The following is a 26,722-nucleotide window of genomic DNA, read 5'->3' as shown; positions in this document are numbered from 1 at the left end:
TCATTGAGTCCTCTCTTCCAGGTGGGATGTTTGATTCAGTAGCTGTACCGTGGAGCCTGGGAATCTGCATGCATTAATTAACTACAACCCTGGGTGATTCTGATTCAAGTGGCCAGAGATACACCCTTTGAGTAATGGCGTAGGAGACGTATAGCTTATATGAATGTAAGGAATATCATTTATAATAGTGCTGTAGTATAAATTTGCATCCAAGTGCTTTGAGCCTGATGTGTGAGAAGCAGTCATTTAATTAGTGAGTGAAGCTAATTAACCATCTAGGACACTCACCTTAATGATAGTTTGTGGTTCTCTTCCAGTCTTTGAATAAATGGTGTGTAGCAGTTCCTAAACAAATATATTGGAGAACCTGATTTTATAATACTATGGGGAAAAGGGCTAGGTGTTATGATTGCAGAATAAAGAAAGTACTATTGGGCAACAGAAGAGGGAGAAATTAATTTTGACTGGGATAATTAATTTATAGCTAGCAGTTGAACGAAATGCCAAAAGCAAACAAACACACACAGGTGTTCAAGATTGTTTTTCTGACACCATTTGCTATATTCGTTTGTGTGTTGCTTGCTATGAGCAAGATCATGGGTGTATCGGAAGATCTGTAAATGCCAATCTTTAAGACAAGGAGCTGCCAAGGAGTACGGTGGTATGGTCAAAGAATTTTATTTTACATTTCAGAAATCTCATTACAATTATACCTGAATAGACAATATTGAGATATATTCAATTGCAAACCACAGAAAATCATAACGTGGGGAAAGAAAGGGCATTGCGGAGGTTACACAATAACTTACCTTTGTAGAATTTTGACATACCCCAGAGGAAGTGTGAAATTATGCAATTTTTATATGACTGATCAATTCCAGAATAGTCTACCTATCCAAACAATGGACTTTTGGCAATTCTCTGCCTGTAGCAGTTTTGCTGATTGGCTGAGGATTTAGTCAGAGGAACTGGGGAGAGACCCTGGGATTTGGCAAGAAACACCACATTTATATCAGATGTTTATGGATTTATTAACAAGTTTGAGAACTATTTGTTGAGTACTTACTATAGGCCAAGCATAGGGTTAAGCTCTAGGACTCAATATTCCACAAAACAGGCTCACTCTGACCTCACTTCTATGCAGATATAGTCTAATGGGAGTTATGGAAAAGAAAACGGGTAAGTATAGTACAATGTGACAAACTCTGCCTTGAAGTATAGTATATAGAGTGCTATGTGGCATGTAAGAGGGGTATGTATTTACCTTTGAAGTGATTGATGGAAGTAACTCAAACCTTTGTTTCATGACCTAAGAAGTAGGGCAATAAGGAGTCCATAAACTGACTCAAGGGACAGACAAGAGGAAGCACAAAGTCAGTCAACAGGGAGGGATGGCCAGAAAGGCACTGAGAGGCCGCAATTTAAGGACTGGGCTCTGGGTGCACATTCCTGGGAATGATCCTTTGGTCTGGTGTCCCTGCAGGCTGGATATGAGTTTGCTGTGTGGTACGGAGTCGTAAGCGTGCTGCCTGGGCACTAATTCTCACAGGTGAGAAACAGCCTGAACCTGGAACAAGACCTCCCGGTAGACTGAACACGTCTATGCCTAGTGCCCCAGAGGCTTACAATTCACACTTTGAGCCTCATACTGGTGAATTCAGCCTCATACAATAGAAACCACTCTAATGAATTGAAACCGAAATGTTACCAGATCTAGCATTACCAGATATTAAGTGGCTACAAAAGTATCTGAGGGCTGGAAAAGCTGGCTCTAAGATGAGTTTCCGAGAACACTCCCAGCCCCTGACGGCGTACAAACCTAGCCAGGAGACCCACCTGCAGGCCCAGTGTGATCTGGATCCTGAGCCAATTGTGGCAGAAGCAAGAGGTGAAATAAGTCCAGCCTCATCATTCAGGGGGATTCAAAGTGAAAACTAGATGCCAACAGATCTGGTACGTGGGCCACCACGGATCCATTCCTTTACTCATGCACTTAACCACATCTCTTGACGAGCAATAGGCAGGTGTGTGCCCTGCAGAGTGACAGAATGGCAAGCAGTCTGAAAGATGAGTCAGACTCCCTTAGATGGAGAAGTGAGGGAAGCGCCGACCGGTGAGAGGACCGGATGTGTAGGAGTCCAGAGGCTAAGTGGAAGTAAGGAGACGCACGCAGTGTGGCCGGAGGGCTGGGGAGGGGCTGGAGAACAGGCCCGGGGTGGCCCCATTAGGGACCTTCGCCTTCTTCTAAGGGAAAAGGGAAGCCATTGAAAAGGGTTTTAGGTGGGAGGGTGAACATGATCAGATCAGTATTTAAGTTTCTCTCCCATTCAAAACATATCCCACGCTTTCTTTCTTTCTTGAAGGATGACGGGCTAGGAAGGGGCAAAAGCAGAGATGGGGAGGTCATAGAGGAAGCCTTTGCAGTAATAGTGGAGGTAAGAAATGAAAATAAGTCAGAGGGCGGGTGTTGTGGAAAAGAAAAGAAAGGGCCAGGACAGAGCTATTTTTTTAAGGAGGAAAAAGACAATGTGAGTAAGAAGTGCATTTGTATTTTTTCCCTCCACTCTTGTCACTTCAAACTCTATTTTCACTTTTAGACTCGGCTTTCTTTTTCTGTATTTATCTTTTCAACTTATATCCAAGTATAAGAAAATCAAAGGTAATAGATATACTTAAGAAAAGTCGTATCACAATGTGGATATGCTTACATATAATATCCATGCCAAAGACTTTGAAGTGGTGTAAAATCTGTATCACACAGTGCTATAAGAGCATGGATTTTGCAGACAGAATATTAACTACGTGGCCCCAAACAAGCTATTTCACCTTTCTAAGCATCTATAAAATGGAGTCTTAACTGGGTGGGTTGTTCTGAGAATTAAATGAGATAATCCAAAAAAGGCCATTAGCATAGAGCCAGACATAACAAAAATGCTCAGTGAATATTAACTCGTATTGCTATTCATAGCTTTTAGCTGACCATCCTCTACAGAGTTGATAGATACTCGTGCAGGCCTTCAGAGCAGCTATTGCATGACAGACTTGCGCACAGATTGCAAGGACTTTGAAAAGGTGGCTCAACATATTGAATTTAATTCTGCCTGTTTTCTCCCAAAGCCAGGTTCTGCCTCTGGGACTGTGCAGAACTTGTTGGAGAAGCACTGCATGATGGTGGGGGGGCGGGGATGGAAAGGGGGGTGACAGGAGGAAAGAGGATTGATGACAGCAAGACTATAAAGTGGAACACAGGATTTCTGCTCCTGTTGGGTAATTTTGGTAGTAGTTTTACTGTTGCTCATTTTGTTGTAGAGCTCTGATTTGTTTTTCTATTCCTCATTCATTGATTGAACATTTACCACATGCCAAAAACTGTTATAGGTACTGGGGATACAGCCATGAACAAAGTCCCAGCTTCTGTGGAGCTTAAATTTTGGCAGGGTTCTCTCTCTTGTCAGCAAATGTTATTCTCCTGGAAGCCTTAGTTGGCCCTAACTTCTTCCTTCATGATAGGAATAAAAGGAACCAATGGAACATATTGCCTGTTCTAGATCCATATTAAAAAGAAAGTCCTATTGTTTGGAGTTTGAGGCTTACTCCTTTGGGGAGAATTCCTTTGAGGAGAATAATAGAGAAGTTAATAATAAGTCCTCTAAATATCCATATGAGTAATATCTTGTTGTTATAGATGAAGAAACTGAGGCTGAGTGATCTTCCCAAATGGAGGTGGGACTCAAGATTTCAACTTGACATCCATGCTTTCTTTCTTTTATAAATTGGGAGTTATTTGCTCAATTGCAAGCAAATAATTCAATGGCATTAGCCCAGTTGTCAGTTGACTTGATGTTGGTGGTTGGGATTTCTGGTTAGTAGATTTTACAGTGAGTACACTTTCAGATAGACTAGTCTTCATGGCATGTGACATAACTTAGTGGTTCCCAAGTGCTAGTCCATGGACCAATCATGGTGTATGACAAAGTTGTCACCGATCTCAGAAAAATGCAAAATAAATTTAAGTTAAAGGCTGCTTCTGTCATAATCTATCTTTCCAACTTTCTACTATGGAACGATGGTGTTAATAGGAGGTAGTAAGGTTTTTGTTTGTTGGCTTGTTTTTAAATGTTGTTTTACACAATAAGAAGTTGGCAAGCCTACGTCTGTCAATTCTTTATTGTTAAAATTTTATTGTTAACATTTTTACTGTTTGGTAAATTCAAAAAGCTGGGGAAACATGATATAGCTAACTAAATGAAAAATAGAAGTTCTATTTCTGGCAATATGGAATACTGGATATTAAAAAAATATCCTTCTGGTACAATGCACCTAAAAGAATGTAAAATTGGAAAAGTTATATATTTAAAAGAATGCATAGTTGTATTGGCAAGAAAGGAAAATCCCTAGAAGCTAAAAATGACAGGAAAGCACAAATCAGAGAACACTACATTTGGGAGAAAGGAGACAAATCTCAAGGTGTGAACAAGGTGGGAAATAGTATCAAAGACTCTTGCTTAAAGCTAGTGCTCCCAAAAGGAGACATCCTTGGTGAAAAGAGAAACTAGGAAAAGAAAAAAAGTGCTCCTCAAGGAAGCCCAGTAAATAAAACTGCCTGTCTTAGCCTTGGGATGCTAGGAAGGATAAAGTTCTCTTAAGAAATTCATAACCATGAGTCACTCCCATTGGATTGAAGGCTAGAATTCCCATTATTAATATGAGCTAAAAAATCCCAAGTTGAGAATTCAAAATAGTCTGAGTTGGGTAGTGCCTCCAGGTGCTTGATAGGAGCGCACATAAAATTTCTCTTAAGGCATGCACTTTGATTTCAGGCCTCAAAGAGTTCCTACAGATGTAATTTCAATTAACATTAGCTCATAATTAAAAAATCACAAAATAAATGAGGAAATAAGATGTCATGGGAAGAAATCAAAGGGAACATCAAGAAGCAGAATCAGAACTTTAAAAACTTCAGATACTATAGAAATATGGCATCGAAAACAAAATAAAAGAAGCATTGAAGGTATAAGAAATTACCAAGAATATTTAAAAAAGAACCAATTAGAACTTGTATAAATTAAAACTATAATCACTGACATTTAAAAATTTCAGTGACACAGATGAAAAGAGAATTAATAAACCCGAAGATAGATATGAAATAACTACTCTGAAAGCAGGGAGAAACAGAGAATGAAAATATGGGAGGTAAGTTAAAAGAAAGGGACGATAAAGTTACAAGGTACAATATACATCTAATTGGAATTACAGAAAGTAATAATAGAGATAGAAAATGGGGGAGATGCATATCCAAAGTTACAATGAATGAAAAATTCCCAGAATTGATGAAATATAGCAATCCTTAGATTCAGAAATCCTGATAAATTAGCAAGCCACACCTAGACACACCATATTAAAATTATAGAATATCAAAGATAAAGAGGTCTTAAAAAAACTACAGAGAAAAATGACCTATAAAGGAATGATAATAAGCTGACAGCTGTCTTAATTGCATCAATGGAAATTAAAGGAGAGCGATACATTCAAAGTCTTTCACTGAAAACAGTTTAATAAGCCAAATGTAATAAATAAAGAATTACATCTCCAAAAGGCCTAGATTTGATTACCCTTAAGAAAACACCTTTTCAGCTGGAACTGGAATGAACTGTACCATACACTTGGAATTTAAATGTGGACATTTTCCAATTAGCCATTTGATGGTTCACCTGTCCTACATGCCTCATTATCATGAAGCTCAGCATCTTCTGGGAGTTCCCATGACCCTTAAATTGAATTGTTTAAGAACATTGGGCACTTACTTTAAAGTGGCTTAGTCCTCTTCTAATGCCAAATATGGAGGGAAATGAAACTTAGTCTGGTTATACCACCCAGTGCAGTTACTTTTTCACTGCTATATGTACTACAGTTGAATTTTGTCTTGAAAAATTCCATGACCATTTGTCCATTCCAAGGACACTTCAATGAGTTCAGATCATTTCATAATCACAGTGAGTCCCCACCTGAGGTGTCTTAAATTACGACTTCCTTGAGTGACAATCGTAACCTCCCAGGGAGCAGTTGGTCACATTAACCACCCCATCACTGCCACTACCACCCCCAGATGCAAAAGCACTGTGCCTATTACTGTCCACCTTCCATCTCAGATTGGAGACAGAGTTTTAAAACCATAGGAAATACCTGTAGTCTTCTATTCATCTCTCACAGGGTAATGCTTAATTTACATTGAGTCATATATGTAGTCTGAATGAATTGTTCCACAACTTGGAATTTTAATATGGATATTTCCCCCTATTTTTTCGAATTGGCCACTTGACTGCTTACTCGTCCTACGTGCCTCACGATCATGAAGCTCAGCATCTTCTTCTGAGTGTTTTCACACCCCTGGAATTGAATCATCTAAGAACACTGGCACTTACTCAAAGCCTGCTTAGCCTATGCTTATATGACCAGGGAAACTACTCAATGATTCACAGAAAAGAGACGTCAAGTAGATATTTTTCTCCCCTGCTACAGACTGTTTGTGTCTCTCCAAAATTCATATGTTGAACCCTTATCCCCAGTGTGATGGTATTTGGAGGTGAGGTCTTTGGGAGGTGATTAGGTCATAGGATGGATCCCTAATGAATGGGATTAATACCCTTATAGAAGAGACCCCAGAGGGTTCCCTTGTCCCTTCCACCACAGTGAGAAGATGGTCTTCTATGAACTAGGAAGTGGGCTCTCACCAGATACTGAATCTGCCAGTGCCTTGATCTTGAACTTCCTAGCCTCCAGAACTGTGAGAAGTAAATTTCTATTATTTATAAACCATCTAGTTTATAGTATTTTGTTATAGCATCCCGAACGAAGGCATTCTCCTAAGCTAGTAAGGTCTTCTTACTTCTCTTTCACAGTCCACTTTCAGGAACTGACCCCAAATGGGCAGAATAACTTATATCACAACACAGCTGTCAACTTCTCTTGCTAAAGGAGAACAAAACTCATAAAGTCAATCTCTTGTGGGGCAACTCTATTGCACAAACTACAGGTTTGCTTGTGTGAAAATCCTACTCCATGTTTATTTCTAAATAGGAAAAATATTTCTAATGGTATCTGATTCCCAATGAAATGATGTTAACAAATATTCACATGTATTGTGAGGGAGAACAGGGGCAAATCCTAAGGTGTAATCAGTGGATAGCCACCTTGTTTTCCTTACTGGAAAATAGGTCTGATTGCTTGGCATGAATATTATGTCGAAGAAAAGCAGCTACGATTCTCTTCATTCAGGACACTAACATAAATTATGAAGTCTGAAAGTAATCCAGTATAACCAAACCACGTTCATTCAGCAGCAAACTTTAGAAATCAGCTGTGCCCAGCAAATGTGTGTACACACAATACATTGACATTAACAGAAATCAAAGCACTGTCCTGTGATCAACTTCAAGGAGATAAAAACCTGATACCTAAAACCTAACCACTTGCAAAAAGGCATTTATAAATTACAAAGATTTTAAAGTAAACAAACGTTCCCTGAAGAGTGCCTATGCTGATCTCTTATTTTCACACGTATTATTCTACATACATGTTGACTCATTTTTAAACTTACTATGTATTAAGTTTGGCCAAATAGCTCTGAACTCTTGATCTCAGATTTTTTTTTTTTTAAAGGCATAATGATGCCAGCACTTTAAAAATCCTGTAAAATTCACGCTTTAAAGGAAATAATAGGAGTCACTTTTATTCCAAGGTGTCATTTTTTAAATTAAAATGCTTGAAACATTCATTGCAAAAATAATACATGCTCTTTATTTTAAAAAGTGCAAACAATACTGAAGTATATAAAGTAAAAACTGAAAGTCCCTACAACCTGGGTTCATCCCATTCCCCATAGAGAGCCACTGTTAACAGTGTTTTCTGTTCATCCTTCCAGACCTAGATTTATTTCCTGCAACTTGCTCTTCTCCCTACATTGTATCTTGGAGATGTTTTAACATCAGTACATACAGAGAAAACTTATTGTTTCATAGTATTTCACAGAAGAAATGTACCATAATTTATTTCCTTATTGGACATTTAGTTTGTTTTCAGTGTTTCATATATAAAAGCAGATTGACTAATTTTTATACACATATCTCTGCACATCTGTGAGAATATTTTTCTAAGATAGATTTCTAGAAACTGAATTAACATGTCAAATGTAAAACATGTTTTGCTTTTTAATATATTGTGTTCATTAAAATTTTTAATTTTTCTCTGAGTTTTTCACTCATTTAAGTTAGCTGTATTTATCCTCTAGACCAGGGGTGTCCAAACTGCGGCCCGCGGGCCAACTGTGGCCCGCAATCCATTTTTAATTGGCCCGCAGCAAATTCCAAAAATATATTTAGTTTACTTAAATAAACCAGGTGAGGCAATATGTACTTCACCTCGAGTGAGTGGCCCGGCTGTTTGTGTATTTTACTGCATATGGCCCTTGGTAAAAAACGTTGAAGAAAGTTTGGACACCCCTGCTCTAGATGACTGCTGACATATTTTGGAGAAGCCCCTTTACAGAGGACTAAAGAAGCAGAGAAACCATGGAGAAAAGAATTAGGGATCACCTGGGAAAGCCACACAGCTACACAATCATTCCCATGTCTCTGAGAAAATGAAAGAAACCAAACAATTATATCAAAGTCAAGAAAAAAATGAGTGCTGGGTGTTCAAAACCTCATGAAGAGATTTTTAAAAATTAAAGCCTTGAGTAGTCTTAAATGATGCAGTCAAATGTACCCATCCATATGTGGGTCCTTATCTCCTTAAATCTAGAAGAATTTTATGTGGCAGTATTGTTAATAATCTAATTTTTTACAAGTTTCAGTACTTCATGATGTAAGCCTGTATATTTCTCACAAAGATTTATGCTCCTCAAGATTACAGATATGTTTTGAAACAAAGAGTGCTTTCAACAAATCTTTATAGAGCTGCCCTCAACTGTCCAACTCTCCTGTCATTGTACAGAAGTAAATATATACACATGTGTGTATGACAAAAACAGAAAAATCCCTTTTACCTTTTAAATGACCCCAAATAGAGAAACATATTCAAAGTTTCATAGTCTTGGCTTTCAGAGAAGTGTGAAAGAAGCTGTGGATGCATTGCTTTTTCTTTTCTCTTCTCTAGCACCCTCCTCCTTGTTCTTTTAACAACATTCCTGATATGGCTCAGTGATATAACCTATGGAAAGAGCTGTGGCTGAAGTTTCTTCTAAGTGATAATAGCCAAGAGGTCTCTCTCCTGGATGATTTCTCAGATACCAAACAAGATATTTCTCGTGGCCAAATGATTTTTCCTAGTAGTTATACTCAAAATGTCTTTTCCCAGTATAAGTGCTCTGATGTTGACTGAGGTAGGTTCACATGCAAAAGGCCTTCCCATTTATCTGACATTCATAGAGCTTCTCTCTAGCATTGACGATGCTGGTGGGGGGTGAGCAGCTGCTGAAGGCCTTCCTACCTTCACAGCATTCAGAATGCTTCTCTCCAGCACGACTCTTCAAGTGTCAAGGGAATAAAAAAGCTATCACAGATGGCTTTCCCACATTATTTGCTCTCAAAGGTTTTCTTCTCTAGTGTGTATCTTATTACACTGGAGAAAAGCAGAGTGATAGGCAAAGGTCTTTCCACATTCACTGCACTCATGGGGCTTCTCTCTAGTGTGACTTCTTGTGTGTCTAGAGAGGGAATAGCTGTAGTAAAAACCTTTCCCACATTCTTTACACTCATAGGGCTTTCATGCAGTGTGGGTCATACTGTCGGAAAAACACAGAGCATTAGATGAAGGTCTTTCCACATTCACTGGGCTTCTTTCCAGTGTGAACCTTCATGTATTGAGTTAAGGAAGAGTTGTAGTGAAAGGTTTTCCCACATTCTTCACACCCAACGGAGTTTTTCTCCAGTATGGGTCATATGACGCTGGACAAAAACAGACTGGTAGTTGAAGGTCTTTCCACATTCACTACACTCATAGGGCTTCTTACCAGTGTGAATCCACTGGTGGCACATGAGGTGTGACCTATGATTGAAGACCTTCCCACACTCCACACACTTACTGGGCTTCTCCCCAGTGTGAATCCTCATGTGCCAAACAAAGTCTGTCTTTTCAATGAAGGCTTTCCCACACTCCTGGCATTCGTAAGACTTCACTCCAGTGTGAATCCGCTGATATCGAACAAGGAGGCAATTCTTGTTAAACACTTTCCTGCATTCTTTGCATTTGCAGAGGGTCGTCTTGGTTCGTGGAGTTCGTGCAAGGTGTCTCTACTTGATCCCAGTGTATCACATTCATCTCCCGCAGAGTCTTGCTTCTGTAAAACCCTTGAGCAAAGACTGCCATATGTCCCTCCCTCATTGTGTTCAACGCTCATCTTTCTAAGGAAGGTTTCCTTGTGGGAGACTGTAACTGGCCTCAAGTGCCCTTCCTGCATTTCCAACAGCACTTCCTGATCCCTGACTTGCCCCAATGGGGAGGACCTTCTGGCTCTCTGAGTCAGTCTTCCCTGGAGCAAGGCGCCCTATGAAAAAGCTGACTGGTCTTAGGTTTTACTTGTCACCTGGACAGGTGCTTCAGCAAAGGCCTCTCTTTTTTATCTCTTACCTGTGCTTTGGCTGTTAGATAAACTCTGGTTTGGGACCTGCAAGCCCCAGTGAGATCAGGCTGCAGGTATCCAGCATCACTTCCCAGAACAGGGTCCTGTAGGCCTGGTCCAGCTGCCCCATCTTTAATGAATTTGTCTTTCAGTATATGATTTTAAATATATATATATATATATATATATATATATATATATATATATATATATCAGCAGTTTCCAAAATGATTAACACTTTCAGTCATTTGAACTATCGGTAGCAATGCTTTTAAGTAACCTGAATAGCTCAGCAGGAGGTTGGTACAAATGAGGTCACATCCATAGCTCTTCTATACTCAGAGTATTCTATATGGGGGGCTTCTCACAAGGGGTCCTGTGTCAGCCTGGGCTACTGCAGGTGACGTAACCATTGTGAGTGTATACTGTCACCTGAAATCTTTGGTCCTTTGACACATTCACGAGCAGAGTATCCACCCCTGTTTGTCTGCCTCTCTTCAGCACTGTTGTCCAAGCATGAACACTGACTTTTTCTCTAATATAAGACCAGGCTTTGAGCTTAACAAGACCTTGTTGATGGCTGGGGATTGCAGAGGGACTGCCACACAGAGAATAACTTACAACTGCGTATGAGCTATGGCTGTTCTTAGAGCTCTCAGTTCCAAGGCTGTCCTCCTGGAGCCTCCATAGGACTGACTTTCTGTTCAGAGCCCATTATTCCCTCTTCAGGAAGAGGCCAGGTTTCCTCTACCACCCAGAAGTACCTCAAACATGCCTTAATTCTCCAGAGATTAGGCCCAGTTAAGGTTCAGAGGGAGGAAGAAGTTTACTTCTGAACCCCATCTCAGGCCTGTCTTCCCCATTTTCTGTTCCCATCTGTTACCTTTAAGGATGACTGATTGGTGTAGTATCTACATCCTGTAGTGGAGACTCCACCCCCATTCACACAGTATTGGTCTTAGCTTATGTCTCCAATAGCACATCCCTTTAGGATACAATAGAGCATCATTTCTATAAGACACACATACTTACTCTTATGGCTTCAATTACATCCCCCCATAAAAGATGTGGAAGTCCTAACCTCTAGTACCTGTGGATATGACTGTATTTGAAAATATTGTTTTTGCAGATGATCAAGTTAAAATGGGGTCAGTAAGGTGGGCTGTAGTCTAGTAAGAATATGTCCTTATAAAAAATTTCAGAAAAAAAGAGAAAGCTTCTTTCATTAAAAGGAATGATTATGCTGAGAAAGAATAATATTTTCAACAAGTGGTGCTGAGACAACTGAGTCCACATGCAAAAGAAAGAACTTGGAGTCTTACCTCACACTAGACACAAAAGTGAACTCAAAACAGATCATAGACCCAAATATAAGAGCTAAACCTACAAAACTCTTAGAAGGAAACAGGTGTAAATTCCTGTGATCTTGGGTTAGGTAATGGTTTCTTAGACATGGCACTAAAAGCATGAGCTATGAGAGAAAAATGGATGAATTTGGCTTCATTAAAATTAAAACCTTTTGTGCTTCAAAGGACATCACTGATAAAATGAAAAGACAACTCACAGAACAGGGAAAAATGTGCAAATTATATAATACATTTGAAAAGGGATTTGTATCCTGAATATAAAAAAAATATCTTACAACTCAATAAACGAAAGATAAAAAGCCCAATTAAGATGAGCAAAGGATTTGAATAGCTATTTCTCCATAAAGGATATACAAATGGCCAATGTCACATGAAAAGGTGCTCAATGGCATTAGCTGTTAAGGAAATGAAAATCAAAACCACAAAGAGATATCACCTCACACTTACTGGGATGACTAAAATTGAAAAGACAATAACAAGTATTGGTGAGGATGTAGAGAAATTGAAAAACTCATATATCGCTGGTGAGAATATAACATAGTGTAGACATTTTGGAAAGCAATCTGGTGGTTCCTCAAAAATTTAAATGTGGAATTACCATTGGGCCCAGAAATTTTACTCCTAGGTAGATAGCCAAAAGAAATTTAAAATTATGTCCACACAAAAACCTGTATGAGTGTTTATAATATCATGATTCGTAATAGCAGAAAAGTGAAAACAACCCAAATGTCTATCAACTGATAAATGAATAAGCAAAATATGGTCTATCCATAAAGTGGAATATTATTCAGCCACAAGGAGGGACGTACTGATACATGCTACGACATGGATGAACCTTAAAAGCATGCTATGTGAAAGAAGCCAGACATAAAAGAACATATATTGTATGACTCCTTCTGTATGAATTGTCCAGAATAGGTAAATCTATAGAAACAGAAAGTAGGGTAGGGAGTGGGAGGAAGGGATGGTGATTGACTGCTAGTGGGTATGGAGTTTCTTTTGGGGTGAGGAATAGGTTTTAAAATTAGATTGTAGTAATGGTTGGACAACTCTGTGAATATATTAAAAACCCTTGACTTGTACACTTTATATGGGTGAATTTCATGTATGGGAACTATATTTCAGAAATTATTTTTAAAGAACCATATTAAAATGTTCTAAAAATGTTTCATTTCAGGCATATATACAATACTGTAATGACCACGCATATGCTCACCATGCAGCTTAATAAAGAAAATCCCACTGACGTAATGGAAATCTCTTGTGTATTCCTTCTTTTTTTTTTTAGAGCTTTTATTGGGGAAGGGGAACAGGACTTTATTGGGAAACAGTGTGCACTTCCAGGACTTTTCTCCAAGTCAAGTTGTTGTCCTTTCAATCTTAGTTGTGGAGGGTTCTGTTCAGCTTCAAGTTGTTGTTCTTTCAGTCTTAGTTGTGGAGGGCGCAGCTCAGCTCCAGGTCCAGTTGCCGTTGCCGTTGCTAGTTGCAGGGGGCACAGCCCACCATCCCTTGCGGGAGTCGAACCGGCAACCTTGTGGTTGAGAGCCCGTGCTCCAACCAACAACTGAGCCATCCGGGAGGAAGCTCAGCTCAAGGTGCCGTGTTCAATCTTAGTTGCAGGGGGCAGAGCCCACCATCCCTTGCGGGACTCCAGGAATTGAACTGGCAACCTTGTGGTTGAGAGCCCACTGGCCCATGTGGAAATCGAACGGCAGCCTTCGGAGTTAGGAGCATGGAGCTCTAACCCCTGAGCCACCGGGCCGGCCCCTTGTGTATTCCTTCTTGATTCAATTAAGCTTACACCACTTCTGGAAGTAGCTAGGTTGTTTGCTAGAGGTGAGCTTGATATTTATAATTTCTTGAATGTTTTATACACTTGCTACATTTGTATTTATATACACATACATAAGAAAACATATATTTATTCATAAACATATAACATTGATATTTATATATTACGCCTTTTATTTTTAACTTTTCCAAAGGCTAGTTTGTTCAGTTTTAAATAACACCTCTTGTGAGATATCCACACTGTAATCCAGGCTGTGTTTCCACAAGTCCTGGGGGATCAACTTCTAGAAACCCTGAAGATGATTCTGCCTACAACTAACAGGATCACACAGGAAATTTAACTTCTTGGAACCACAGCAACTCTATCACCTCTACTTCTCTGTGGCCTTCACATCTTTTAGGAGGTGTTTTAATATGGTTAACTTTCCACTGGTGACCTATTCTAGAAAATTGTGCATGTCATTTTCCAGATCTGTTCTTTTGCCAGTTAGCAGAAACAGAATATTTCCATCACTGTGTCTTAGTATGTGGTCCCTGAGTCCAGCTATTGCAGTAGAGGATCCCCGTTCTGTTACTGAGAAGACCTGGCATTTCCACCCAGGAGGTCCCTGAATATGCAGAGTGCCTTTGGACTTCTTTCCCACTCACTGCTCGGTCCTCCATGGGTTCCTCTGTGCAGATAGGCTTAGAGTCTGGTCTCCAAATTTACCCAATGGAAACGCTCAAGTCAGAGAGATCCCCCCTCACAGCGTGGGAACTGTACCATGAATCTGTGTAAAGCACAGAGGAGGAGGAAGAAGAGGAACTTACAGTGTGGACATATCTAAGGCTCTGTTATGGAGCTGCACCCTCTTCCCTTTTCACTGGTGCTGATTGAGGAGCGGGGAGTAGAGGAGTCAGGAACTGGTCTGAGAAATGGAGAAGCAGGTGGCACCGAGCTCTGCTCAGATACTCCTCTCCTGCTGCCACCAACCCCCACACTCAAATGCCAGGTGGGGCCGCCACGTCTGCCCTCAGTCATATCTCATGGATATTTTGGATGTAGTCTCACTCCTCTTACCTCAGCAAGCCTGTGAAGCTGGCCCTTTAAATGCTTCTGTGAGGAGCTACAGGAAGAGAATCCGGAAAAAAGCTGATGGGCCCTGGGCTCTTAGCAACAGGGTCCCATGACAGGCAGGCAGAAAATGAAAATCAAAATAGTGACTTTTAAAGAGACAGACATGGGTGATAATATTTCAATGCTGACACAGTTTCTGCCTTCAGAAGGAAAAAAAAAAAAAGCAAGCCCAATAGAACATAAAGGTCTTGAAATATTTTTAGAGGTGAATTCAAATAGTTTTAAGTGGTTGTGGTCCTTTGATTCCCCCTAATCCCCAATCCCCACTCCTATCCCAGGCTCCTAGGGGAGAACAGCCCAATAGGAACTTAAGCGTGTATTTAAAGCAAAAGGAAGCAAAAAACGACTAAATCGCCCCAAGTTCTCTGGTCATCAGCCAGATTCTAGAAATTTATTAATTCAGTTTCCTTCTTTTTCCTGTGGAACTAGCCTCTTGAAGTACTCACCTTTCCAGACACACGAGTACATGGCTGCTTTCACCTCTTTGCCTGGGCCTTGTCTCTGCCTGAATGTTCTATTGATTTTCTAAATGTTCAAAGCCCAACTAAAATGTCATTTCCTCTAAAAATGTGGATTCTCCTTGGTTGTCCATGTTAGGAATAAACTCTCCTTTGTCTTTCATCCTTATCTCATACCATCACCTTTTACCTACTGCCTGGTGATAAGGCTAATGGTGTGTGCAGCCTGACTCTCTCCTGAGACCATGAGAGTTCCTGTTGAATTCATCTTTCTATCTCCCAGAGTGAGGAACACTGTGCCTTCCATGTGGTTGATGAATGAATACATGTCTTTTCTAATCTGATTTCTCTTATAACTCAGAAAAAGTTATATACCCTTTTGACCTACTAAGAGAGGCATGCCCCAAGGATGAGAATGACCTGCCCATGGAGAAGTCTTTCACCACCGCCGACTGCTTCAAACAATTATAAAGCCTACCAAACAACAAATAAAAAAACCCAAAACAGCAAACCCAGTACAACGGACCCACTGGTTATCTGTTATGGGAGCTAACTTCCCTTTGTGTGGCACGGTTCTGTTTCAGCCTCTCAAGGGAGCCGCTCACTTCCAACACAAAAGCAAATTGTTATTTCTGCCACAGTGATAGATATAGGACCGGGTCCTCCTCCTTTTCTGCTTGTGGGAGTTGCCTTTGGGCCCAGACCTGCTGTGATGAGCTCAACACCTGTCTTTCAGATGCCCAGTGGACTCTGAAGTCCCTCCCCATGGAGATTGCTTTGAGGAGGATGAGTTTCTGTGATTCTCAGAAAATATTCTTTCTGACTGGAGGTTTCCCATGTGCTTTTTGTCTGTTCTACTTGTCTACCATTTGCTGACAGAACGCCTGACTCCTAAATTATTCATAGATAAATAAATGTTTATTTCTTGGCATGTTTCCCATTGCCAGGTCAACAGCAAATCCTTCAGAAGTTGTTAGGAGATGTCAAAGTCTCGCTCTGTGACAACCCACTAAAAATATTCACAAATAGGAAACAGAAAGCTTCATTGTTTCTTGGTCTAGGAGTATTTGGTAAATCAAAGTGGGGGAGGCTTAGGTTTGAGATAGGACTGACTTGTTGAATAGCCTTGGGAAATTCATTTCACCCTTCAGTTTCTTCACCTGGAAAATGAGGGATTAGATCAAATTATCCAGATCTACGAGATCTGACAATTAAGTTCGCAAACTTGTTGCAACGATGTTACTAACCTTTTTTGATATCAGAGGGATTATTCATTATGAATTTGTATGAGCTGGACAAACAATTAACCAAGTTTACTATTTGGAAGTGCTGAAAAGGCTGTGGGAAAAAGTTAGACGACCTGAACTTTTCACCAACAATTCACGGCTCTTGCATCACGACACTGCACCAGCTCACACGGCACTGTCTGTGAGGGAGTTTTTAGCCAGTAAACAAATAACTGTATTGGAACACCCTCCCTACTCAACTGATCTGGCCCCCAGTGACTTCTTTCTTTACCCAAAGATAAAGGAAATATTGAAAGGAAGAGATTTTGATGACATTCAGGACATCAAGGGTAATAGGATGACAGCTCTGAGGGCCATTCCAGAAAAAGAGTTCCAAAATTGCTTTGAAGGGTGGACTAGGTGCTGGCATAGGTACATAGCTTTCCAAGGGGAGTACTTTGAAGGTAACCATAGTGATATTCAGCAATGAGGTATGTAGCACCTTTTCTAGGATGAGTTGGCGAACTTAATTGGCAGATCTCATAAAGACACAGAGAAAATAATAATTTTAACTGAGTTTAAAACTTAGCCCTTTTAGTTCCTTGATGGGATATATTTTAGGATAAAAAATATATTCTAGGGGGGTTCACACAGTGTGAGGGATATAAATGATAAACGTCTAAGTTTTGCTTTGTCTTGTGCACCTGAAACTAATTAAAAAACAAATTAAAAAAAAATTCACATGCAGAAGCATTAACTTCTATAAAAATGATTTGGATAAAATAAAAGGGAAATGGCAAAAAGTAAAAAAAAAAAATATTCTATTCATTCAATTGTATTGTTATTTTGAAATAGCAATATTATTATTTTTAAACACAAGTACAACAAACAAGTAATTACATTGAAGTTGTTAAAAACCAAGATTTTCAGCCTAAGAAAAAACAGAGAACCATGTAAATTCAAACAATTAAGTGAAACCCTGTAATGTTATGTCAACTGTAACTTTTTAAAACTAATTTTTATATATATATATATATATATATATATATATATATATATATATACATATATATGTATATATATACACCGTGTATCCCCGAAAATAAGACCTAGTCTGATAATCAGCTCTAATGCATCTTTTGGAGCAAAAATTAATATAAGACCCGGTCTTATTTTACTATAAAACCAGGTCTTATATAATATAATAATAATATAATATAATATAATACCAGGTCTTATATTAATTTTTGCTCCAAAAGACACATTAGAGCTGATTGTCCAGCTAGGTCTTATTTTCAGGGAATCACTATATATATATATAGTCACAGGATGTGGAGTACAGCATAGGGAATAGAGTCAATGGACTTGTAACAGCTGTATACAATATCAGACAGGTAGTAGATTGGGGAAGGGGGTTTATCACTTTGTGAGGGGTGTAAATATCTAATTATTACATTGTTTTGTACACCTGAAAATTAAAAAAAAGAAAAGAAACCCTGCAATGTTAAATTTGAATTTGAACTATCAATACAAAGTCATGATTTAATAGAATATACATATTGTCTAGCTCAACCCATTGAAAGAGCCTAAAAACAAAAATATTCCAGTAGCATGAGTTTCCCAGGAGCCAGATTATGGTTTCCAAAGCCATTCTGCATTTGAGGAACCAGAGCTTCCGAGCTAAATGGCTGATTCCAGGTTTGGGACAAGGAATATATATCTACTTCGAAGATGAACTTAATGATATTCAGCAATAAGGTATGTAGCACTTTTTCTAGGATGAGTTTGCAAACTTAATTGTCTGATCTTATATAAATCCAAGTGTGAAAAATTAGTGTATCTCAGGATTGGAAGGGAATATTAAAGAGAGAATGCTGTCAGAAGCAGACTTTAAGAATTCATAGAACTATAATTACATTTATAATTCTAATTTGGGATTTAAAGGGCAAATATCATACAGACCACTGTTCCCCATTTTTATTCATGTATATCAGGATTCCCCGCTTCAAAACTCTCAAAATCTCTTGCCAAAAAGTCGGGTCCAGTCTGGATGTGGATAATCATACCATCTCTAAGAACTCATTAACTAACTCTTCCCATTTCCATCTTTCCCAACAAGCCATTCCCAGCCAAAGGACATGGGCTAAGGTGGGGAAGGAGGGATCCTGAATGTATTCCATACTAAAACCTAAGTAGGGGATCTCCCAAACCATGACTTCCCATTCTGTGCTGCTCTAGTCCTTGCCCATAGCTTCTTCTTATTTTCCTTGTCCGAGTCAAGGCTGCTCCATACAGTTGCCCAAGGCTGCAAATTTGAAAACTCTTATTAGTGGCTGCAGAGGTGTAACTATTGCTATATGAGAACTTCAACTGTCCCTATGAAGACGTTTTGGCCTTCCTTCCCTGAGGGGAATTAATGAAGCTCATGTTGGGGTGCCCTAGATGTTTTCTGACCTGTGGCATAGATAGGATTGATTACTCTGGTTGCTCTCAGGTTAGCCTTATTAGGACAGTCTGATTTATCCCAGCTCGCTGTCTCTCCCTAAATTCTTCATAAGACAGTGTTTATTTTTATAGGATTTTCTTATGTCTCACAGTTTGAAACTTCTCTCTAGGAGATGATAAAGAATAACTCTTCCTCATTCCATATTCAGGATACATCCCAGAACCCCAGAGCAGGGCTTCCCTGGGGAACCCCCTCTTCAGTATTTTCCATAATAGAGGAGTATATATTCTTCAAAATACTGAGCTGATCTGGTCCTTAAGTATTTCTCAAGCAGTCCCTTTGATTTGTTCATTAAAGCTTAATTGATGGACTTTGGTTCTGTCCAAGCTAGAATAGCTCATTTCTCAGTAGGCTTGCCGCTTATAACTGAAAAAATCCCAGACATCACACAACAAACACAGGAAGACTCTGAAAGGTGGAAGGAAAAAGATGTACTGCCTTGAACCTCAGGACTTGGGAAACGACACAATGGTGAATTCCCTGGGTTTTCCTATCGAGGCAGGTTAGTTAGCATATCCTTAGGTAGACAGGGAGGTCCCTGGTGGAATAAACAAAGACAGCCATATCCTAAAATTCCTGGTTTTGAAATCACTCCTTTGCTCCAGGATATAATGTAACAAGGCCTTGAGGTTAATCATAAAATTCCTTTTGGCCTGACAAACAGAGCAGATCTGATAGATAAGAGTGGGTTACTTTGCTAGTTCCTTTAGGATGGGCAAGCAGAGCAAACCTGGTAGACGGATTTCATCAGAAGGAGCCAGTTCCCTTCTTCAAACAGCTCCCCTTCCCCAAACAGGCAAGGGAAAGTATAAAAGTAAGAGCTTTTGCCTCAGTCATTGGGCAACCCCATTCGGGAACCCCTCCCGCTTAGGAGCTCTGACCCTTTGCTTTCAATAAACTATCCTCTTTTTAAAACTCTTTGCCTTTCCTGGGTCCGTGTTTCTATTCTTCGGTCTCGCATGAGACACGACCCCGGCACTCACTCACTCAAGAGTCCCCTACATCATTTGGGGACTCACAGAGACATACTCCTCCTTCACTATTGCCTCCAATATATCCCAAACTGTGGGGTGCTGGAGAAGCCTTCAAACTGGAACCCTCAAAAGGCAAAGACCAAAAACAACCCCCCACCCCAAAATTCTCCTTTCTCTACTCAAAAGAAAAAAAAAAGAGACCAAAAAACAGGAAAAGAGTAACCTAAATAGAACAGAAAATCTTTTTGATAACACCTGATTATTCCAGCCAAATACCAAAGGAAAGACTATGATAAATTTGTGGTGACAGCTGTGTAAATTACAAAAAATGAATGAAGAGAGACAAGACTGAAGATGGAGGTAGGGCCTATGTGTGTGGAGGGTCTTGTGTGCCAGAGGAAGCACCACTGCTAAAAATCTTTGAACTCTATTTTGTAGACTTAGGGGAACTACAGACATGATGACATGATTTAAGGAAATAACAACAGGTTCAGAGTTGAGTTTTTTTTTTTTAAAGATTTTATTGGGGAAGGGGAACAGGACTTTACTGGGAACAGTGTGTACTTCCAGGCCTTTTTTTTTTTCCCAAGTCAAGTTGTTGTCCTTTCAGTCTTAGTTGTGGAGGGCGCAGCTCAGCTCCAGGTCCAGTTGCCGTTGCTAGTTGCAAGGGGCACAGCCCACCATCCCTTGCGGGAGTCGAGGAATTGAACTGGCAACCTCGTGGTTGAGAGCCTACTGGCCCAAGTGGGAATCGAACCGGCAGCCTTCGGAGTTAGGAGCATGGAGCCCTAACCGCCTGAGCCATCGGGCCGGCCCCCAGAGTTGAGTTTTAAGTAAATCATTCCAAGGGCTTATGGGGAGGAAATTGTAGTATTTCAAGTGAGAGATGATGAAAGCTTCCATTTGGGCAGGGACATTGGAGACGTGGAGGTGGGGAAAGTCCAAAAATCGAAGGACTTGGTATTTGGATGTTGAGGGTGGTAGTGAAGAAAAACTAGGTATCAAGAATGACTTCTAGGTTTCAAACTTGGATGACTATGTAGATGGCATGCCCTCAAGTGAGATAGAAAGCACAAGGGAATGAGCAGGTTTAGGGGTGAAAATGTTGAGTTCAGCTTTGAATTTGGTGAGTTTGAAGTGCCTGTGGGTCACCCAGGTAGAGAATTTCCTCTGCATCATCATTTGTGCAGGCCTAAAGGGAGTTGTCAGGGTGGAAGTAGCAGATTAGTACACAATTAGCTTGTCACTGGCAGCCTGGGACTTCTAGTCCTATGCAAATGAGTCTAGGGTGCATGGTCAGGACTCCCCACAATGACTCACCTATGCAAATGAGTCTGGGTGCATTGTCATAACTGGAGCAATTATTCAGTTCAAAGAGGGCCTTTCTGTCATTTTCTTTCCATGGTACTTGTACTACATATCTAAGAAGGAGCCCAGGATGTTTTTTTTAAGACCTGGGCAGCTAATATTTTTATAGTACCTTTAATTACATTAAATTAAACTCTCAGGGAGCTCCTCTTTTCACTCGAGCCCTTTGAACAGAGGTAAGGATTTTTTAAGACCATCCACATGGGAGTAACCCTGCCACCACCACCCTGGTCCCCTCCTTCCCTCCCCCCCACCCCGCTCCTCCCACCAAAAAATACCCCTCTGATATCTGCCAGGAGAGGGAAAGAATGAGTCACTGCTGTGACACCAGACATTAAAATGAGATCTGGAAAGGACACACTATTTTTAGTTTTAGTTGAGTTCAGGTAAGAAGGGAACTTTTGCCTATGAAAGAAAAATGGTAGCGCTCAGCCTGTGGTCACTCCAGAAGCTCCACCCCATCACCACTGGGATGGCCAGAAACGGACTTGACCGTGTGACTTTCTCTGAAGAGCCAGACAGTCTTGCATTCTCGTGGATTGCCAGGCCTCTCCACGGAGGCAGCCAGCAGCATCCAGATCTACAGACCTGCAGACGTCAAAGCAACAGCTTTGCTCCCAAACCTTGCAGAAACTCCTTTGTGTGCAGGAACAGGGAAAGTGATTCATAGTCACAACCCCTGATAAAGACAGTCACTGGGAAAGGACACACCGCAGCCCCAGAATCCCACAGAGGTGATGGTGAAATTTAATTAATCAGTTGTTGATGCTATGCCTTAATCCAGAAAAGAGAGAAGGTGGTTGGTTATGAATTTAAGAGATGTCTCATGATGAGCAAGAATAGGGTGGGGAGGTTTTAAAATTAAGTTCATTATTAACGATTTATGAAGCCCCAGTGGTTTGCTAAACTCTGCAGCTGATGCATTAAGGAATATGAAGATGCATAAGACACTGCCCCTACATTCAAAAGGTTTTCAGTGTGGAGGGGAGATATGTACATAGGTAGAGATGAAGTCTAGAAATTGTTGTTGAAATGGTTCCATGCTCTTTGAAGTCACAAAGGAGATATTAAAAAAAAATAGGACAGGTAGAGTACTTATATTTATGTAGTAATTCTATTCATTTGAAGTCATTTCAAAACTTTGGTTCTTAAAACAGTGCTTTGAGGTCAATGAGCATGGTGTAACTCACAATTTACAAATGAAGACCCTTAACTCAGACAACTCCTAGTGTATGAGGTCATAAAGCTTAGAGGTTGCAGGAGCTTGCTGGTAAGGAAGGAGCTTGCTAGTAACATGAAAGGAAATACCAATGGGCCAGAAGAGACCCTGCCCCATGGGATGGAAAAGGGGAGCAAAGCAAGGAGAAGGAACAAAGCAATGCATTTTCTTTTCTCAACTCAATTGAGTTTTCCAGGCCTCCTTTTAGCAACACATGGGTGCTAATTAATTTAATAATTTAAATCTCACTTCTTAGTGCCCTTACTATTGGTGTAGGCTTCCTGTCCCTGGAACATTCTCTCCTAGTGATTTCTTGGAACCCCCCTGAGGTTCATGTGGACTCTTTATGGCAGTGAAAACAGGCATCTCACAGGATACCCTGGAACCCCTCTTCCATGGGAAAGGGGAAGAATACTGCACCACCCCTTCTTAGTGATACATTCAATTTAAAAGAGGTTTTGGTCGGCCCGGTGGCTCAGGCGGTTAGAGCTCTGTGCTCCTAACTCCGAAGGCTGCCAGTTCGATTCCCACATGGGCCAGTGGGCTCTCAACCACAAGGTTGCCAGTTCAATCCCTCGAGTCCCACAAGGGATGGTGGGCTCCGCCCCCTGAAACTAGCAATGGCAACTGGACCTGGAGCTGAGCTGCGCCCTCCACAACTAAGACTGAAAGGACAACAACTTGACTTGGAAAAAATTCCTGGAAGTACACACTGTTCCCCAATCAAGTTCTGTTCCCCTTCCCCAATAAAAGTCTTAAAAAAAAAAAAAAAAGGTCTTACAGTTAGAAGGGGAATAGAACTTCCATTGTGTGTGAGAGGTCTCTCACCAGGATCCAGGATCCGGGCTGTGTCTAAGGGCTGGGAGCTAAGATGGATCCAAGAGACAAGTGCCATTCAGGATCTGACAAGAGCAGTTATTCTGGGAAACAAGGCTTTGTTTCTTGGTCAGACTGTCAGTGCCTTGTGCTGACTTCTCTTAGGGACACTTCCTTCCTGGGCTTTCCAGTCACTCCAGCAAATAGGTTTTGTTGCGTCCAGCACAACAAGAGTTGTGGGAAGCAAGAAGGGCAGCACAGGATTAAGAAATACAGGAGCCAAGAATAGAGTGCAAGTGGGGCCAAGGGACTCCAGCCTCAAGGACTGAGCCCCGAATCAGGCCAATGCATAGCTTTTATTGATTAACAAATGAGGAAGTGAAGCTTGTTAATCTCAAGATCTGTGAATTTCACACATTATACTAAGAAACTGATTCAAGATAACCACCCTGGCCTGCAGACAGCAGAACCTCAGTCTCAGGATGTATGTACCTCCCCAAGGGACAAAACCTTTATGCATATGAATAGATGGAGAGCTGATGTTATCACATCATTGAATCTCTTCCCAAGCAAGATGTGGGAAGGAATGTAGCCACAGAGGCAGAAGCTCTCCTTAGTCAGGGGAAGTGGGGGGTCTGTGCCCACCTCTATCAAACCCGTGAGTTCTCCAGATGGCCCCCATGTGACTGTGTCTGGCTTAGGTTGTTCCTTCCTTAAGGAATCTTACCCGTCACTGACTAACCAGCCATCCTTTGGGGCCAGACAGAGAGACATAAGGTGCAAGCACAAAGGTGAAGCAAAGTCCATGAAAGAATCCATCTCACAGACTCTCCTTCCTTTAGGGGCAGGTACGATGGGGACAGATAGGTAGGCTGCTGCGTGGCAACAGGTTTCTGGCAGGCCTCCCCATCTTCATCAGACTTGCCCAAATTACAATTTTTACAATAAAAAGAAGGGGCCAAGATGGGAGGAGAGTGACTGGTATGCAAGATACAAAATGGGAGCTCTGAAGTGCAGGCGTGAGACGCCTGAGTGCACTAAACAGCTCAAAAGGGAAAATGGAGGAGATCACGATAAAGAGGTGGGTGAGATGGAGACTGGAAAGACAGGACTTCCTACGACCAGGCATAGCAGCCAAGTTAGTGAAGAAGGATCCACAGATCCTAGTGTTTGGACCACTAGAAAAGAATCTGAACGATGAATGAGGTCAGATGGCAGATCAGGGCCTGGATGGGACTGTTTGTTTCTGACAAACCTGAGGCACTTCCTCCAGTCCTCAAAAAGCAGAGAAGAACCCAGAGGACTGAGAATAACTGTAGTGCTTAGCAAGCTCTTTTCATGTGGGTCAAGGTGAAATTTTGTGGATGACACGGTAGAACTGTAAACAACGGTGGCAGTTTAAAAAATGGCTGAAAATTCTTTGAGACTCCTTCCAATGAGAGGTGGGGGTCTATGTTTCCTCCCCTTGAATCGAGGCAGATTTGTGACTGCTTTGACCAATAGAGCATGACAGAGGTAGTGCCAGGTAACTTTGGAGGCTAGGTATTAAAAGGTCATGCCTGGTTCTCTTGGGGCACCAGCCACCGTGTAGAATATCTGCTTACGCCATGATAGCCAGGATGGAGAGGCCATGTGAAGGCTCTCCAGTCAACAGACACAGCTGAACTCAGCCCTCCAGCCATCCCCACCAAGGCAGATGTGACTGAAGTCACTTGGACCTTCCAGATCAGCCCATCTACCAACTGAGTCCCACTGAGTTATATGCGTGGATGCACAAGGAGCAAAAAACTGTTATAGCCTGAATTATATCTCCTCAAAATTCATATATTGAAATTGTAACACTCCCTGTCCCCTACCCCAGTACCACAGAGTATACAGTTACAAGGAAAAATGAGGTTAAGGTAAAATTAAGGTAAAATGAGGTTATACAGTTAGGCCCTAATCCAATATCCTTCCAAAAAGAGATTAGGACACAGACATACACAGAGGGGAGACCATGTAAAAACATATGGAGAAGATATACAAGCCAAGGAGAGAAGCCTGTTAAAAGAAAACTTTCCACAGACAATTTACTGATCTAGTAGGCTTTTATTTAATGATTCATGAATCAGGTCACATCCAATCTAGCAGATAGGAAGGGGCTCCAAAGAGTTGCACAAAGAGAAATTTTAAAAACCGAAGTGAATAGGAAGAAGGAAGTTGTATTGGGCATTTCCTGATTGGTTAAAGCAGGGTTACTTTGCTTATATGGAACAAAGGGAAGTCCTGGAGCCGGGTCAGGTAACTTGTCATAAGCAGGCAAGCCCTGACTGGTTGACCTAGGCCTTCCTTTTCTGGGAGAGCTGAGCATAGGAACACCTAGTTAAAATTGGGTTTGCTGATGTGGAGCTTAGCATGAGCGATTCATCTTGGGCCTAATCTGGTTACTTTAACAGGCCTCAGAAGAAATCAACCCTGCCAGCCAACACCTTGGCCTTCGGCTTCTAGTCTCCAGAACTGTGAGAAAATAGATTTCTGTTGTTTAAACCATCCAGTTTGTGGTCCTTTGTAATGGCAGCCCTAGCAAACTAATACACTCACCCAGCCAAGAATTTGTCACCCACAGAAATTGTGAAATATAATAAATAAATGGTTGCTGTGTTAAGTCACAAAGTTTTGGGGTAGTTTGTTCCACAGTGCTGGGAATAGGAACAAGCTTGGCCTTCTAGAGTTGCTCTTTGTGTAGGGATACCTAATTTTCTATCCACATTGTCAGACTAGGATGGACCACAGTAGGCAACCTTGAAAAATTGATACCACCGGAGAGAGAGGATGAGATAAAGGCCCAGAGCTCAGACTTAGGGCTTTTGTGGCAATAGAGAATCAGGAACTTTAAAAAAGTTCTCATTTTAAAAATATTTTCTCAGTTTTAGAAAACTGGAAAAAACTGTGCATACAATGCAGCTTTATATAGCTATTTTATGGATATGTCATTTGTTCAGGTGGGATTCCTTGGGAGAGAGAATTACAGTACCAGATTGCAGGCGGAGGGCCCCGTCTGACCTAGATTTTGATTTTTTAAAAGAGTGATTATAGCTCTGGAGGCAGGGGTTAGGTCTCATGGCCTCCATCAGGAAGCACTTTTCTTAGCCTTGGGGGATATTACATTACAGCTAATTACAGGCTGTCTGCTAAGATTTTCTAATTATTTCACTTACATTAGCCTTGCTTTCCTAAAGAGCTGGTAAGCTTTTGGAAAGCACCTTGAGGACAGGGGCACACT

General features: G+C 40.9%; 2 protein-coding genes across 3 annotated transcripts in view; one reads left to right on the top strand and one right to left on the bottom strand.

Moving 5' to 3' along the window:
* Positions 1-26,722, top strand: part of TIGIT (T cell immunoreceptor with Ig and ITIM domains) — a 103,902-nt gene that overhangs the window by 53,537 nt on the left and 23,643 nt on the right. The window lies entirely within an intron of this gene.
* Positions 9,491-10,456, bottom strand: ZNF80 (zinc finger protein 80). Its single transcript, XM_019734819.3, is given in 4 exon segments — positions 9,491-9,784; positions 9,786-9,913; positions 9,915-10,279; positions 10,282-10,456. Coding segments are annotated over 4 exon segments (870 nt in total). The 3' UTR covers positions 9,491-9,582.

This window comes from Rhinolophus sinicus, chromosome 17 (genome assembly GCF_057876585.1).
Source record: "Rhinolophus sinicus isolate RSI-liver-muscle chromosome 17, RSI-T2T, whole genome shotgun sequence".
Lineage (NCBI taxonomy): Eukaryota > Metazoa > Chordata > Mammalia > Chiroptera > Rhinolophidae > Rhinolophus > Rhinolophus sinicus.
This window is presented reverse-complemented; position numbering and strand designations above follow the sequence as displayed.